The sequence below is a fragment of the Puma concolor genome, chromosome B4 (genome assembly GCF_028749965.1).
Source record: "Puma concolor isolate L17-30 chromosome B4, mPumCon1.1.hap2, whole genome shotgun sequence".
NCBI classification, from domain to species: domain Eukaryota; kingdom Metazoa; phylum Chordata; class Mammalia; order Carnivora; family Felidae; genus Puma; species Puma concolor.
The window spans coordinates 80173293-80191653 of NC_141673.1; the positions used below are offsets into that span (position 1 = coordinate 80173293).

Below are 18361 nucleotides of genomic sequence, written 5' to 3' on the forward strand. Positions count from 1 at the left end.
ACCAAATCTCCTTTTCTTTGAAGGTGATTGTCCTTTTGTACTTCCGTCTGTGGATAATGGGAGGATCTATGCCCCTCTTTTCAGAGCAGGATAATCCAGCTTCATTTTCGCCTTACATTCTTACAAGGTCAGTAAACATATTTTTTTTTTTTTTAACTTAACGTGGTACTCATTCAATTGTTTTAAATAATCTTAAATGAGAGTTTGCCTTTGCCTTTTGAGGAAAGAAGGGTTGTATTCCATCCTGGGGGTAGGGGGGAAACTACTATTCATACATTTGGAATTCGTTTCAGCGGGTGGTGCTGTGTTGCCAAGCTTATTGCTACTGTTCCCATATTGGTATGTATTTGGCTATTCAGCAAGTATTTTGTTGAGCACTTATGATCAATGGTAAATGTCTACTGAGTGGCCCATATGGCAAATGTTACAGAACAGTGCACCGCCAAGCCTATAGAGGTTGACTGAGTATTAAAACTATTTGTAGAATCAGTGGAGAGGTTGAAAGTGGAAAACAGAAATGAATGATTTTTGCTAAGATACAGCAATTCTATCACACTATTTGTCTTTAAGAGATTTAGAGATATTGGATTAAGAAGTGATGTTGATCAGGGGATCTGATTTATTGAAAAGGTTTTTAATTCCTTACCTGTTCAGTCAGCTGTGGTGTCCTGCTAAGGCTTTCAGATATAATTATATTTGGCAATTTTCATGACTTTTCTTCAGGATATATTGCTGCTATTACGTTAAAACATTAAGATGCACCGTTATTAAATTTTTATAGTTTTATATATACCTTTTCACATATAATATTTTCATAATAGTAACCTTCACTCTTTTTGTGTTTGCAAAGACACAATAAAACTTAAATTAAACCTTGACCTATTGCCCATTTGGCTTACTTGTATCTTAGGGACAGCACATTGTTGGATTCTGTTTCTCTGCCAGGAGGTGATCTTTGCTTTATTTGACTCATTTGTCTAATTTGTTTTAATTGATACATTTCTACTTGCTTTGCCTTTTATGTTTTTCTTTACTTTCTTCTTTTTTAAAGACAGTTTCCCTTTCAAAAAAGATAACTTCCAATTTGATTAATCCGTTTTTACAAAAACATTATGTCACAATTGTTTCTATTTACTTCTGTCATGTATTTATATTAAAGAATCTTGACTCTGCCTTCAGAAATCATATGATATCCAGCCTCTAGTGTTGGCTTATCTCTTCGAGGTAGTCTGGAGCCTTATACATTATTGTTCATACCTTATCTTTTTTTTTTTCAACGTTTATTTATTTTTGGGACAGAGAGAGACAGAGCATGAACGGGGGAGGGGCAGAGAGAGAGGGAGACACAGAATCGGAAACAGGCTCCAGGCTCTGAGCCATCAGCCCAGAGCCCGACGTGGGGCTCGAACTCACGGACCGCGAGATCGCGACCTGGCTGAAGTCGGACGCTTAACCGACTGCGCCACCCAGGCGCCCCCATACCTTATCTTTTTAAAAACGTTGTTTGATTAATCATGACATCTTTAACCCACTTTTTATTAATGTTGCAATCTACTTGTCCTTTTTAGTTCTCCCTGGCTTTCAAAATTTCTGGGATCCATTTGTGGATATTTTTAGCTCATTGATAAATTGTTTCAGTTTCTGTACCTCCTTAAATAGCTACATTGACCTCCATAACAGAAGGTTCTGAACTCACCAACCAATTATTTCATTCCTATCTCTGTCATCAGTAAACAAGTGCCTGCCCCAAGGTCCTTAGTGTCAGGACAAGGTGCCTTTGGTCTCTGACTCACTGCCTTCCTACCTGTACTGCTTAGCTGCCTGTTGCATTTTTTATCTCTTCTGGTGGCAGAAAAAAATTCTTTGGTGGAACCTCTGGCAAAATTAGTACCTTGGGCCAGTCACTTGCCAGCTTCTGTCTTTCAGTTTCAAGGCATATGTATCCTTTTTCAGAGGAATCTGATACATATTTCATTTAGGACTTTATATGACTCCATCTAAGTGACTGTTCTCAGGTGATTCAATCAATATGTGACAGAACACAATATCCTCTTTTTTTTTTCTTTTAAAAAACATATCTTTCTGTTTTTGTGTTTCATGCTTAAAATGCATAGAAGCCCAGGGACATTTCAATGACAGTTCCTCTAAATGGCTTTTCACATTCCTCTAAGATAGCTGCATTATAATTGTCTCTTTTGAGCATCCAGAAAATTGTCTTTAATTCCTTTCTCAAGTAAGGTTTCTATTCTGCTTGAATAATTGTTTGACCTCTGGTAGGCTGATGATTCTTAAATTGGATTACGTTGGTCTGTTTCCTAGTCCTGTTGGTTTTTCTTTTCTTCTCATTAGCTGTGCAATTTAGCTATGATTTCGCTGGCTCTGTGAGCCTGTCATTACTAATCACAGGTTTGTCATTCAGCTTTGTCAATCTGTCTCATTAATGCCTCACCTCTTTCACTGGGTTTATAAACTCCAAACAACTTTTATAGCATCTTTGCTTCCATCTTGCAAGTACTTTATCTTTTAAAGTTTATATAATAACTTATTCTATTATCAGGTGAGAGTTTTGAGACTTTTTCTTTTTTTTTTTTTTTTTTAAATTTATTTTCAACGTTTTTTATTTATTTTTGGGACAGAGAGAGACAGAGCATGAACGGGGGAGGGGCAGAGAGAGAGGGAGACACAGAATCGGAAACAGGCTCCAGGCTCTGAGCCATCAGCCCAGAGCCCGACGCGGGGCTCGAACTCACGGACCGCGAGATCGTGACCTGGCTGAAGTCGGACGCTTAACCGACTGCGCCACCCAGGCGCCCCGAGACTTTTTCTTTAATAATTGCTATAGTTACTAATTCCATGTAGTTTAAAAAAAATCCTAATAGTTTTAAGAGTTGCTTGGTCAAGTTTTCCTTTGTTTCAAATGATTTCCTGTGACTTTATAGTTCTGAGATTCCTTCACTTTGCTTGTTTGTTTGTTTTATTTCTTTATTTTGAGAGAAAGAGCACAAGGGAGGGGCAGAGAGAGGGAGAGAGAATTTTGGGCAAGCTCAATCCCAGGAACTGTGAGATCATCACCTAAGCCTAAGTGTCAGACGCTTAACCAACTGAGCCACCCAGGCACCCCCCCTTCACATTTACATAATCTATTTCCATGTAATTATCCAGGAGGAAATACCCTGTCATTTTCTATTTACCAACACTGGGATGCAAAATCATTGTGGTTTGCTCTTGAGAATAGTTTGTTAAAAATTATCAAAGATGAGGGAATAAGACAACAGATGACTGTGTGACATTTACTGTAATGTAAGACATTGTCTAACAAACCTAGAGGAATACAACTTTGATTGACTTATTTATATCTATACTACTATATTTTACTCTGTCAACTTAGAACTTAACATACAGAAATATGATAGCAGTGATTATTTCTTTTCTCTCTAGTAGGAAATAAGGCTTCAAATGTTACAGTTTTATTGCCTTGCAGGACATTGGACAAACTTGTATCTAATTTACCAATCTCATTCCTTTTCGTTTTTCATGAACATTGTAACACTAGTTTTTCAAATTTAATTTGTATATATTGATATAAGTATACATATATATGCATAATAACAGCTTTGCACTGTTATGCCCAGAATTCGTGATCCCCAAAGACCACTAGGGAGCCGAGTCCGATGCAAAAGCAAAAGAGCCTTTATTCGAGCTGGCTCGAGCTCAATCCCCTACCTGCACCGTCGCAGCGGTGAGATACCTGGGAGAGAGTGAGTTTCAAAAGGACAAAGGTTTTATTGGGGCCTAGGGGCAGTTGGTGAGGTAATGGCTGTGGCCTCAGCCGATTGGCTGGGGAAGGGTCGGAGTCCTGTTAGGCAGGTGAGCGGGACAGGCAGGTGAGCGGGACGTTACTCAAGGGGAGGAGGCGTGGTCAAGGTGAAGGACACAGAACAAGATGGAGTTGGCCAGTGTAGGCCCGTCCTTTCAGCAGAGGTACAATTTTCATGGCATACAATTCACCTATTTAAAGTATACAATTCAGTGATTTTCATTATGCTCACAGAATTGTGCAACCATCATCAAAATCAATTTTAGAACATTTTCATCTCCCCAGAAAGAAACCTTATATCCTTTAGCTGTCCCCCACTCCTAGACAACTTTTTGTCTCTGTTGAGTTACCGGTTCTGGATGTGTCATATCAATGGAATCAAATAATCATGGATCTTTTGTGACTGACTCCTTTCACTTAGCATAGTGTGTTCAAGATTCATCCATATTGTAGCTTGTATTCATACTTGATTCTTTTTTAATTCCCCAGTAATATGTCATTATATCGGTATGCCACTTTAAATTTTTCCTTTCATCTGTTGATGGGCATTTGGGTTGTATGTACTTTTTGACCCCTATGAATAATGCTGCTGTGAACATTCATGTATGAGTTTTTGTTTGAATGTATGTTTTCATTTCTCTTACACATGTACCTAGGAGTGGGATTGCTAGGTCATATGTATTAACTTTGCATTTAACTTTTTGAGGAGCTGCCAGACTATTTACCAAAGCAGCTGCACTATTTTACACACCTGCAGGGCTTATGTGAGGGTCTAGTTTCTCCATATCCTCACCAACACTTGTCTTTTTGATTGTCTTTCTGTTGTTTTAATTACAGCCATACAAGCAGGTATGAAATGGTATCTCATTATGGTTTTGATTTGCATTTTCCTAATGGCTAATGATGTTGAGCATCTTTTCATATGCTTGTTGGCCATTTCTGTATCTTCTTTGAAGATGTGTCTATTCAGATTCTTTGACCAGTTTTTAATTATTTTTATTATCGAGGCATTTTATTATTTTATTACTGAGTCTTTTTATTACTGAGCTGTATTAGTTTTCTATATATTCTAGATATAGATTGCTTATCAGATATATGATTTATAAACATTTCCTACCTTTCTGTGCGTTGTTGTTTCACCATCTTGATGGTGTCCTTTTGAGCACAAATGTTTTTAAATTTGATGAAATTCAGTCTATTTTGTTTTTGTTGCTCATGCTTCTATCTAAGAAGGCTTTGCCTAACTCAAATTTTCTTTTAAATTTTTTTTTTAACGTTTATTGATTTTTGAGACAGAGAGAGACAGAGCATGAACGGGGGAGGGTCAGAGAGAGGGAGACACAGAATCCGAAACAGGCTCCAGGCTCTGAGCTGTCAGCACAGAGCCCGACACGGGGCTCGAACTCACGGACCGCGAGATCGTGACCTGGCTGAAGTAGGACGCTTAACTGACTGCGCCACCCAGGCGCCCTCAAATTTTCTTTTAAACTGACTTTATCGGGGTGCCTGGGTGGCGCAGTCAGTTAAGCGTCCGACTTCAGCCAGGTCACGATCTCGCGGTCCGGGAGTTCGAGCCCCGCGTCAGGCTCTGGGCTGATGGCTCAGAGCCTGGAGCCTGTTTCCGATTCTGTGTCTCCCTCTCTCTCTGCCCCTCCCCCGTTCATGCTCTCTCTCTGTCCCAAAAATAAATAAACGTTCAAAAAAAGAAAATTAAAATAAATAAATAAATAAATAAACTGACTTTATTAAGTTTCTGGTTCCCTTATTAAAAAGTTATACACACCTTTATTTTCACTGTGTATTTGTATGAGGATTAAGGTTTTTAAAAATATTTTGAAAACCGTACATTGATATAGTTTATGTTAACAGTAGTTTGGAAGCCATTTAGAATTTGACTTCTTACACTTGATCATTGGGCATGTCAGAGCACAAGGTAAATTGATAAAGAATTGGAGGACCATCATTATCACGATACACTGGCAATGAGGTTCTTAATTTTTCATATTTCCATTTTAACCCAAACATTCAGATTGTATTAGCTGTCAAGAATTTTGTGTGACTGATCAATAACTTTTTCAACTCGTAGTTAATTGAGATTGTGTGGATCAGTTGAATGGCATGAGATTGAATTAAATGTTTCTACCTTAGGCCTGAGAAGAAAAGTGTAAGAATTTAAAGAATGGAGGAGATACTGTAGTTTGATTGCACAGCTTTCTCTGGACAAGCAGATTCCCCCAGGCACAATTGCCCAAGCCAAATAACCTAGTAATCATGACTGACTACTACCTTCCTATTATTCCTCACCTCTAAGCCATCACACAGTCCTGTCCCTTCGATCTTAATGTTGCTAGAATTTCTTTACTTACATCCACCCCTGCTGCTGCCATTTTCATTAATGTCCTCATGGACTCTCTCCTGTATTACTGAAATCCTCGTAACTTGTCTCTCTTCCTACAGTTTGCTCTCCTTGGATCCATCTTCCACACTATTTCCAGATGGTATTTCTCACTGGCTTGCTATTTTAAAGGTCAGTGGTTTCCTGTACCTCTAGAATAAGCAGAATAAGCAGTAGGAATTTGGCCATAGCTATTCTCTTCAGGCTTATCTCTTGGTACCCCACCACCTTCCTCCTTAACCTTAGCCGTTAACTATCCTAATCTGCTTCAGTTCCTTAAATGCAGCCCTGCCTTTTGCCTCAGAGTCTTTTTACATGGTGCTTTTCCAGTCCTATAATGCCCTTTCCTTCATTCTTTAGCCATTGTTGATTCTAGATCTTGCCAGAACCTTCTTACCTTCAAATCTTGGCCACATATTTTTTGTGTCTTATTACACTTTACTTTATGGGCTATTTACTAATTTTTATTTCCCACTTAAATATATGTTTCTCAAGGGCGGAGATCATATCATATTCCTTTGGATCTCCAGCATATTAGCCAGTGCTAAGCCCAGGGCAGAGCCACAATAACTGTTTATTGTATAATAGATGAAGACATGATTAAATCTACTCTCATACGTCTGTTGCATCTATAAACATGATACCTACATTTACCTTTCTGCCTCTAATGGCCACTTCAAACCACCACCTCTGGATTTATCCTTGCCTTGCTTTTTGGCATTAAGACATTTTCAGCTGGATATGCCTTTGTACACTCCAATATGGAAAACGTAGTCTTACTCATTTTATCATAAGGCATCGTAGAATAACTCTGCTCCATCATGAGAATGACCCATACGATGTAATGACATATTTAAAAATGCATGTGATTATGGAACCCCAATATCATGTTGACTTTTCTTTGAGATTTAAAGAAAATTGGCTCAAGTCTTTTCCCACCTGCTGGTTGTCCATTATTACCCTCTCCTGATTTTTAATGCTTCCCAAGAACCTTATCTTTTCATGGGCATTTCCCATTTCCTTTTCCTTTTCCTGCTAAACTTCCCACCTCACCCATGTTTTACTGCCTGTGGCCATTCTCATTTCCTTTTCTTGTGCCAACCAAGATAGAGATCATAGACCTTTCACCTTAATATCCCCTGAAGTATCACTTATGTAAGGCATTTGCATATAAGAGATTTTACTGAAATGTGGGGACAAGTGAGCAGAACTATATTGTAAAGCCATACACAAATAATTTATAGTAGACATCATTGTATGACAGAATCCTTCAGCTACTCCTCCCCTGGGGAGTTCTCATTGACTTTTTTCATCAGGTCTCTGGTCTCAGTTATATATTATTTATTATTAGTCCTACCTCTTGCCTACTATTCCCTATTCTTTTCTTCCTCCCTGCAAATTTCTAATAATTTCTTATACAACCCTAGACTGCATAGGCCATCTCAGGCTAAATCATCTCTGAAACCATATATACTGATGTAATAGTAAGCTCCAAAATGGAAATGGCTTGACGTTGAGAAGGTTTAGTTTTTGATCATAGGGAGATGGCTGTGGATTCTGCCACTCCCTAGGGAAGCTCTCTTGCTAGTGCAGCCCCTGGGTTTTACGCTGCTTGCATTTTAGAGTCCCACCATCTGGAATGACTATGGCAGTGTAGGCAGAAGAAGAGAAAGTCGGAGGGTCCCATACATCTTATGTTGAAACTTTCAAATACATAACAGTAGAGACTGTTGTAACAAACTCCCATGTTTGTTCCCATCACCCAGTTTCAGTCTTTATCAACTGTGTTCAGCCTTGTTTCATCAAACCCCCCACGCTTACAACCCCTCTCCATTTTCCCCAACCATCACCAAACAGTTCTGAGACCAGTCCCACATATAATGTCAATTCAATTATCATGATTTCAGTGTGTAGTGCCTCTAAAACATAAATATTTTAGTCCATTCAGGCTGCTCTAACAAAATCCCATAGACTGGGTGGCTTTTAAACAACAGAAACATATTTCTCTTAGTCCCAGAGGCTGGAAGTCCAAGATCAGGGCACTAGCATGATCATATTCTGGTGAGAGCCTTCTTCCTGGTTCCTGGTCCCCTCCTGCTCACTGTGTTTGCTCATGGTGGAAGAGGGGAAGGAGCTCTGTGGCATGTCTTTTATGAGAGCACTAATCTTAGCTCTTTTTTTTTAATGGTTATTTATTTATTTTGAGAGAGAGTGCACACAAGCAGGGGTGGGGGGCGCAGAGAGGGAAAGAGAGAGAGAGAGAGAGAGAGAGAGAGAGAGAGAGAGAGAGAGAGAATCCCAAGCAGGCTCTTCCCCGTCAGTGTAGAACCTGACATGCGGCTCTGTCTCACAAACCGTGAGATCATGACCTGAGCCACAATCAAGAGTCAGACACTTAATTGAGCCACCCAGGCACCCCAGGGCACTAATTTTATTTCTAGGGACTCTACCCTTTTGATCTAATCAGCTCCCAAAGGCCCCACATCCTAATACCATGACATTAGGGATTAGGTTTCAACATATTACTTTGGGACAGGGGTGGGGGTTCACCCAAACATTCATACCCTAGCAATAGAATGTCTTTTTAAAAATATAGCCACCAGGGGCACTTGGGTGGTTCAGTCGGTTAAGTGCCCGACTTCAGCTCTGGTCATGATCTCACACTCCATGAGTTCAAGCCCCGTGTCAAGCTCTGTGCTGACAGCTCAGAGCCTGGAGCCTGCTTTGGAATCTGTGTCTCCCTCTCTCTCTCTGCCCCTCTCCTACTCATGCTCTGTCTCTCTCTGTCTCTCAAACATGAATAACTGTTAAAAAAAATTTTTTTAAATATAACTACCATATCTTAATGATATCCTAAAAATATTGTCATTAATTCCTTAGTATCATCAGGCATTCATTTAGTCACACACCTTGTCAATATCATTTAAGCTTCAAGAGATTCATGGCACCTGTGCCCCAGGTACTGGGAAATAGAGTCTCCTCAGTACTCAGGGGAAGGAGAATTAAACAGACTTAATGAGTACATAGCTTTGTGTCTGATATAACCTATGATGGTATTTTCTTAAAAAAAAGAAAAAAAATCAAAAACATGTTAATAACATGTTCTTTACCCCCCCCCCCCCCCATAATCATGCATCCATAACGATTCTCAAGCATGTTTCCTGAACCACTACAACAGAACATCTCAGAGTCTTGGGGCCCTCACAGCCCCCCATCCATTTCCTGTTTGCCTGTGACATCTGTTTCCCAGTCTAAGCCCAACCCATTCATGAAGGCTCAGGTAAGTGCTAGCTCTTGCAGGAAGGTTTCTCTGATAGAAAACTCATAGTGACTGCCCACCTCCCGCAGCCTGTACACTTAGTTATTTCTACCAGAGTGTGAACTGCTTCAGTAAGATTGCTCCTTTCTTGACATTTAGGACCTGGTGTGTTGACTTAGAAGGGAGAGGGAGCCTGGAGCCTGGCAGCTTTGCAGTGGGAGCATTGTCAGAGGAATAGGTCTAGGGTAGGTGGCTGGGGTGACCTCGGGGCTGGTGTCTTCAAGAAGAGAGGTGACCACTTCACAGAAGTAGGTATCAGGAAGTTGGATAGGAGAGTGTTCTAAAAGCAGACTTGGGGTACGGAATAGTTTTGCTCATAGCTCTGTGAGCAACGGCTGCCTTGGTGACTCTTAACACTATTTCATTATCTTACTAGGCTTCAGCTCGGAGCCTGGCACAAAATCAATCTTGAGTGTATTGTTGAGTGGATGAATGGTGGTCCTGGTTATAGCACCCAGTGAAAGGAGTGAGCCTCGTTGAGGTGCCTTCTGAGGAGATTGTTGCACACCTGGTAGTTCCCTTCAGGAACACGAGAAGTGTGGTTGTAATTATCAGTTGCAGCCTCCCCCCAACTCAATGCCTTGTTCAATTTTCTGTTTTCAAAAATATCTGTAAGGGTTTGTTTACTTGTAACTTCATAAAAGCAACAAAACGTTTCCTTGAGAATGATGGGATTTATGCTGTGGGATATCTGGTCAATTTTCGTGATTACACATAACACAACAATACAAATACAGCGTGGTGGCTCTGGCATTAATTTTCATCTCCTTCACTGTGAGGTGGTGAAGCCCTTAGACAGGAGTGTCTAAGGGAACTCGCTCTGTGGGACCCTCTGTTCCCCTCCTGTTTGTCAGCTTGGCTCTCCTCCTTAACCAACTGTGCTTTCACAGTTCTCGCACTTTGAACATCTAGAAAGCTTGGCTATAGCTGTGACTTTTTAAACCACTTTATAGTTTAGAAAATTTTGCCTTCTTATGTCCAAATCCCTCCATCCCTCCCATCCCACGTGGAATTTCAGTGGGAACAAGGGCCAGAAGGTGAAAGAGAGGGAGTAGAAACAAAAACATGTTCTAAAACAGAGGGACAAGAAATAAAAATAAAAATAAAAATAAATATCAGGTTAGTGATTTGGGAAATTTGAGGCTGGAAAATTTTGTGATTGGATTTGAGAGTGGAAAGTGGCTAGAGCCAAGGATTGAGTTATGGGTTTGTAGCAAGAATCCTGAAAGAAAAGTTGAGTATGGGAGAGGTGAAGGATGGGGCTGAGGGCCAGTGTGATGTCTAGATCGTACTGGCCACTACAGGAGCCACGAGTCACATGAGGGTACTGAGCACTTCACGTATGGCTAATCTGAATTGAAATGTGCTGTGATTAAATAAAAGTCTATGTAGGATTTTGGAGATGAAATCCTGTAAGAAAAAAAGAAAGTACAATATAATTTTTATATTGATTATATGTTGAAATGATACTTTGAGTATATTCATTGAACAAAATATATTACTAAAATTAATCATGCTTGATTTTACTCTGTGTAAATTTTACTCTCATAGAAAATTCGAAATGATGCATGCTTCTTTGTATTTCCGTTGGGCAGCCCTGGCCTAGAACCAGCACTGGGTCTCTTCCGGAGGTCTCTTCCTCACAGGAGGACAAAGGATGGGCGGGGTGGCGAGGAGTAAACAGCGTGTGGAGCCCACACCACACACTCCACAGCCTTCCTCTGCCTCTGGTTTGGGTGGTTTCTTTCAATCTGCCAGCTCAGCTGATTCTGAATGGTGGGAGGATTTGTACTGTACTCCACCTTTGAGTGTGAAGGTTCACTTAGAATTTGAGTCCCATCTGAACAAAATGTCCTTTAGAACCCAAGACCGTGGACACTTATGATGCTTCTTGTAAATTACCACCGAAAATTGTGCCCTGACTGCAGCCATCCAGGGCCTTTATGATTGTACTCCAGCTGGATTGCCAAACCTGCATGTGTCTCCAAAGCACCTGAGAATCACACTGAAGTATCAAGTCTGGGGTTGATTCTGCTTCAAATGCCCAAAGATTCTGCTTCAGTGGTTTCAGTGCACTTGCATTTGAGAAACGATGGACGAGGTTTTCGTGCAATTTGTTCCAGCACAGAATTGTCTTTTGGCCCAGGATTTACTCATCTGTTTACGGAAGTCTCTTTAGAAATGTGATACTTCGACATTCAATCTTGTAAATCTTGGATTAAAAATAAGAACAAAAGCCTGAGATAAGTATGGCTTCTGCATAGGGCTGGAGCCTGCGGAAGAAATAATGTAATGATCTGCTATTAAGGCCCCTCTTGGTGGCTCCTGCCTAGTAATTGGTTTTCCATCCACAGACTGGAAGGGGACAGGAGGTAAAGCCATGTAGACTTGATGGAGGAAGTATTGCCTTTATAATATTGTAAATGGTTGCCTTTCAAATCCAGGAAATAGATAAAATGGGATTTTCAGTGAAAGAATATAAAGGCCCCCTATCAGCATCATGTATTTTCATGAGGTGTGGTCCTGGATAAGCAAATAGAATGTATCTACTTAAGTGGGTAGATCTGTTTCTGCTGTTCAGAAACATAGACAAAGGCTTGTATTACTTTGTAGGAAAACATCAAGATACAAAATAATAAGATGAAGGTAGAACTCAGCATCTTCTTTCTAAAGAAGCTTCTTTTTTTCTCTTTCCATTTTATCAGTTGGTAGTTTTAAATAGGCACAAACAAAACCTTAGGTTTTGATTGTTACAGTCTTAGGGCACTATGCTGTCCTAATCTCTATAGCTCTCTCTAATGTAAGGGCTATTTCATAATAAACTCTGAACAAATTGAATTAAAATTTAAATTATCATTTTAAAATGCATTGTGTGTTCCAGGTGAGCTATGCAAAATGAGATGCTCTGTTCTTGCTTTAGCAATTAGCAGGGCCTTGTTTTTAGAAGGTCTTTTTTAAATGAAACTGTGTGTGTGTGTGTGTGTGTTTTAAAATGAAACTGAAGTTATTCTGATATTTAAATCAGTGATTACCAAACTAGGGTGAATATCAGAATTACCCGGAGAAGTATTTACAAGCAAGGACTTCTAATTCATGTCACAGAAATTCTGAAAGAATTAAGTGGGTAAGAGAGTCTTGATCTGACCAGCAGCCTAAGTGGCTCTGGAGGCAGGTGTGTGGCGCCCTCTTTGAAACCCTCAGGTGTAAACTGTGTCCTCTGTGGTTGAAGATCTCTCTGCAAGGAGACTCTTGTCTCCATTATGGATTTTGTATTACGTTCATAGAAAGTAGCTTGTAGGAGGTTGCCTGGGGGGCTCAGTCAGTTGAGCCTCTGACTTCAGCTCAGGTCACGATCTCGCGATCTGTGGGTTCAAGCCCGGATGGGGCTCTGTGCTGACAGCTCGGAGTCTGGAGCCTGCTTCGGATTCTGTATTTCCCTCTCTCTCTCTGTCCCTCCCCTGCTTGTGCTCTGTCTCTCTCTCGCGCGTGCTCTCTCTCTCTCTCTCTCTCTCTCAAAGATAAGTAAACATTAAAAAAAAGAAAGTAACTTTTTGGGATGAAAAAGGTTATCAAGGCTTTGAGAGTAGTTTTCCCAAGTGAAATGGCTCTATGTAATAGTAGTTGACCTAATTTATCTTGGACTCTGGAATGAAGGAGAGAAATACAAGGAAGAAGAAAGGGTGGCAGCCAGAAGGGGCAGCTTATGGAGGTAGCCCATGTTACCTCTAGGATGTTGGAAATTGTTGGTCTGGATCACTTATTGATACTTCACTATAAGGGGCTCTTGGGTGGCTCAGTTGGTTAAGCTTCTGACTTCAGCTCAGGTCATGATTTCACGGCTCATGGGTTTGAGCCCCACATCAGGCCCTGTGCTGACAGCTTGGAGCCTGCTTCAGATTCTATGTCTCCTTCTGTTTCCCTCCCTCCCCGACTTGTGCTCTCTCTCTCTCTCTCCCTCATAAGTAAATAAATAAACATCTAGAGACACACCAAAAAACTATACAAGTCTTTGGGCATCTGACTCTTGATCTCGGCTTGGGTCGTGAGCTCATGGTTCATGAGTTTGAGCCCTTTGTCAGAGCCTGCTTCGAATTCTTTCTCCTACCTTTGCCCCTACCCCACTCATGCTCTCTCTCTTTCAAAATAAATAAATAAACAGTAAAAAAAAAAAAAAATCTACATAGTGTTTCCATTATAATCTTAAATCCCTGAGAAGCTGATAAAAATTAAAGAAACAGTTCTCTTCTTTTTTCCTAACATTAGAACATAAAGACAAAAATTGCTTTTCATAATGAATAAAATGCCAAGCCTCAGCTTTTTATGTAAGGATTCTATTTCTTGCTGTGTGGTGCTCTGACAAACATTTATATCAGTGCAGTCATCTGTTTACTGTGCTGTAGCTGGGATCACACACTGGTTTTAAGTTTTTGTCAGCCCTGCTTTAACCAAAAGTTAGAGTTTTATTTGTTTGTTTGTTTGTTTGTGTTATATAAAAACTGAAGTTCCTTTGGGCTTCACTGTTCAAGAAATAAGTCAGGGTCTCAGGCAGGCTCTTCTCCATGAAACACCAATATTTGATCCATTATATCTCCTTTCTGTTCTCCCTGTTAATAAAGATGTGCTAACAGAAGACTGTATGATGCAGGGGGGTGGGGGTGGGGGGTTCCATGTGAAGTCCCCAAACAGTGTCTTGTGTATAGGCTCTGCTGTGGGGTTGCTGCAGGACACTGAACAAGTCACAGCCTCCGTTAGGCTGTTTCCCAACTGCAAAAAACGAGGGTAATACCCACTTCATAGAGATTGTGTTGGGATCAGCTAATCCTTATATGCAAATACTTTGAGAAATAGAAAACGATGTACATGTTTAAGGGAGTTTTAATGCTATTGGATGTGGTTCATTAGTATACCAACAGAATTCTTGTATGGAAATCTGGAAATCTACGCCTGCTGCATAGTAAGCAGTTAGTACATGTTTGCTCAGTGGAAGGCAAACCTGTGCTCGATGAGAGGAAGCATGTTGGTTTGAAATAAAGGTGTTTGTTAAATGCTTTGCAGAAAGAAACAGACCTTAGGTAAGAAATGAACCAAGTATTTATTTTGCAGAAGGTGTTATTTACTTCTTTTAAATGGGTGTACGGGTTAGAAGTTGTTGCTGACAGTCTTACATGTTGAAATTCATTTTTTCTATTCTGATGAAGCTGTCTCTGCTAATAAGATAACTGTATTAATGGCACATTAAAAAGGTCAGAGAGACTTAATGACATTTCAGATTCACTTTATCGTTTATCCATGGTAACATGAGTTCTCACTTAAACTATATTCGTTGCAGTTGAATGTAAAATAAGAAAATGTAAGGCTGGCATCGCTTTTTAATGATGCTTCTGTGGCATAAGAGAGGAGGTGTGTTTAGTCATACATTCCTCACTATTTGATGGTATGCCATGAGCTATGCACTGAGGGGGTAGGGAGACACAAAAGCAGAATCTCCAGTTTGGACCCTTTGGCTACATACCTGGACAACTAGAAACCCAGCAGGTATCTTTGTAGGACCATAGAAAACTGTGTGGTTGCCTCAGGCCAAAACCAAAAGTATAAAACGGGAATATTTTCAGATTTTTAGATATTATTTTAATATCAGGTTAATGTTTTAAAGCCCACAGAATCCATCCATTTGAAGAGCTAGGTGCAGGAGAAATAGCTACCCACAAGACACAGCCCGGTCCCCCAGGAGCTTCTGCTTTGCTGAGAAGACAGGCACGTGAACAGGCAGTTACCGGGCAGTGTGAGCAGTATGTGGGAGCACAGAGAGGGACCCACCTGGCCTAGCAGTGGGCTGTGACAGGGCAGGTTTGTCAGAGGACGTGACATCCTCACTGGGACCGGAAGGGTCAGCGGGGGCTGGAGTTCAGCGACTTGTAAGAGTTGGTCCCAGAAGGGGAGGGGAGTTGACAGGCACTGCTCTCAGGACCTGGACGCCAGAGAGAGTGAAGACTGTAGTGATAAGTGTGTGAGGACAGGAGAAAAGGAGAAGGGGCTGCCCTCTTGACCATACTCCAGCCTCAGTTCCGAACGGGTGCAAGAAGCCCCCATGTGACAGGGGGAAGCAGGGCAGCCGTGAGGAAGGCCTGTGGACCAAAGGGAGGGTAGGGTGCTGCCCTGCTTTCCCGTATGCACCTGGTTCGGGTTTGTGAGAAGCCCGGTTATACTCTTACTTTCCTGTCTTTAGATTCTTATGTGAATTTAAAAAATAACCCTACCGTAAATTGAGGTGCTTTGATTAGACCATTGGTTCTTTTAATACAGGAGAACTTTAAAAATAAAACACAAGAAGGTATGAGTCATTTGGACCTCTTTTCTGATTCACCATTCGGAACTAGGCTTGCTGTTTCTCTTCCCAGGTGCTGAAGCAACAAGTATTGAGTGGGACTGCTGCTGGGCCTTGGTCCCAGAATGCCTGGAAGGTCCTGGCACCTTCTACTCTGTTGTTACGGAGGAGCAAGGGGATGAGGGGACAAACCACCATCTACACAGTCCATGTAGCTGGGGTTGCCTTGTGGCTTTCTGCCCCAGCCCTGTGTCACAGGGGCCAGGTCCTGCTTCCAGTCACCCTGCCCTTGTCTGTAGATGATTTCCTTTTCTTCAGTGTCTTCTGTTTTTGTTCTGTATTTTGGTCTGTGTTACGGCCTTGATCCCTGTTGTTGCACTCATTCTTGTCACTGAATAGATTTCCTTTGAATGGATATACAACAGTGTATGTATGTGTCCATTTTATTGTAGATGGATATCTGGTTATCTCTGGTTTGGGGCTATTAAGAAGAGTTGCGAGCAATGTAATAAATGTCTTTTGGTCAACATCTGTCTGCAGTGCTATTGGGTATGAACTCTGGAGTAGACTTGGTTGATCATCCGTGCATTTATTATTAGGCTTTCATGAAACTCCCTGCAGTTCTCCAAAGTGGCTTCATCAATTTACAGTAGTTTTTCAAAGTTCCAGTTTCTGCACATCCTCCCCCCAACACTGATGTGATATTTTTCATTTTAGACATTTTAGCTGGAATCATTTTATAATTTTTTATATTACACATTTTTAATTCTACTTTAGTGTGACCCATATTCTTTAAAAAAAAGTTTTTTGTATGTCTGTTTATTTTGAGAGAGAGAGAGAGAGAGAGAGAGAGAGAGAAAGAGATCATGCACAAGTGAGGGAGGGGCAGAGAGAGAGGGAGACACAGAATCCCAAGCAGGCTCTAGGCTCTGAGTTGTCAGCACAGAGCCTGATGTGGGGCTTGAAGCCATGAACCATGAGATCATGATCTGAGCTGAAGTCTGACACTTACCTGACTGAGCCACCCAGGAGTCCCAATGTGATCCATATTCTTAACTCTCTGCAGAAAGTGTCATGTTCGTTTACAACTTGAAGCCATTTGGTGGCCCTGCCTGGACTCTCTGTCTCCCATCTTTCCACTTATTTAAATTCTCCATAGATTCTAGGATGTCATTTAAAAAAAAATTTAATGTTTATTTATTTTTGAGAGAGAGACAGAGACAGAGCATTAGTGGGTGAGGGGCAAAGAGCGAGGGAGACACAGAATCCAAAGCAGGTTCCAGGCTCTGAGCTTTCAGCACAGAGCCTGACGCAGGGCTCGAACCCATGAACTGCAAGATCATGACCTAAGTTGAAGTCGGATGCTTAACCTACTGAGCCACCCAGACCCCCTTAGGATGTCATTAATCCTTTGTTTTTCATTAATCTCTCATTCTTTTAGAACTCCATTGAAATTGTACCTTTATATTTCACAATTACTCAGCCATGTAACGCATGTTTGCATTCTTACTACCAATGCTGAATGTCCTCCTTTGGAGGGCAGGGGACTAGATCTTATTACCTTTTGGCACCTAGAAGAGTGCACAGAGTAATTAGTCAACATTTATTAAATTCCAGTGAGGATGTCCTGTCTATGGAGAAGGGTGGTACAGGAAGTGGCTTTCTTTGGCTGGTTCTGGAGAAGGTAATAGGTAGGAGAAGATCCTAATGATAATAATAAGCCGGTTATGCCTGAAAAAGGCCTGTTGTTACTGCTGGGGCACAGCAAGACCGTGGAGACCCTTTTGAAGCATCAGGGGTAATTCAAGAGTTGAAAATAGGGGACAGTGTAGGGACAGGTAAGACAGATCACCAAAACCTAGGGTAGAGGCACAGTCTGGGCAATGAGGGGTATCACTGTGGTGGTAGAGGTGGTTTATACTGAGGCTGGTCTATCGACAGTGTTAGCCGGTGTCCTTCCCAGGAGGACTCTGTGTATACAGTAGACACAATGTCCTGTACTTATGAAACAATGGAAGGGCTTTTTTGGTGAATGAGAACGGAAGATCCTTGGAGCAGTAACATTTTATATCAAACAAGCAAGGGCTGTATATTTGTGCTTGCGATGCATGATTTTTTCATCTGTACCTATCGTAGACATCTTCCTAGGATAAGGAATTCTGTTAGGCTCGTGTTATTTCTTAGCCAAAAAGGTTTTTTTCGAAGGCAAAGAACAGATTCCAGGTATGTTTTTTGCCCTTACAACACTCTCATTTTTTTCTTGGTGAAAATGAAGATTTACATTTTCAGGGCCACCCAGTTTCCTTTGGTGCCATTTGATACATGCCAGCTCCCCCAAAGCCTTTTCTTCCCTTTCACATATGTTTCCTGGCTTGGCGATGCAACTACATGACTAAATTGTTCAAGCTGAATCCCTGTGTATTCCATCCATTTTGTTGGCAAGATATTCTAGCGGCTTTCCTCCTGTTAGCAGCATTCGTGGTAGAAAATTGGTGAATAATTCAT

General features: G+C 41.1%; 1 protein-coding gene across 4 annotated transcripts in view; it reads left to right on the forward strand.

Moving 5' to 3' along the window:
- TMTC1 (transmembrane O-mannosyltransferase targeting cadherins 1) overlaps positions 1–18361 on the forward strand; it is a 280253-nt gene that overhangs the window by 127253 nt on the left and 134639 nt on the right. For all 4 annotated transcript variants that reach the window (XM_086713729.1, XM_086713726.1, XM_086713728.1 and 1 more), the window contains one exon: positions 24–127. In XM_086713729.1, coding sequence (XP_086569855.1) covers positions 24–127 — 104 coding nt within the window. The remainder of the gene's footprint in view (positions 1–23; positions 128–18361) is intronic.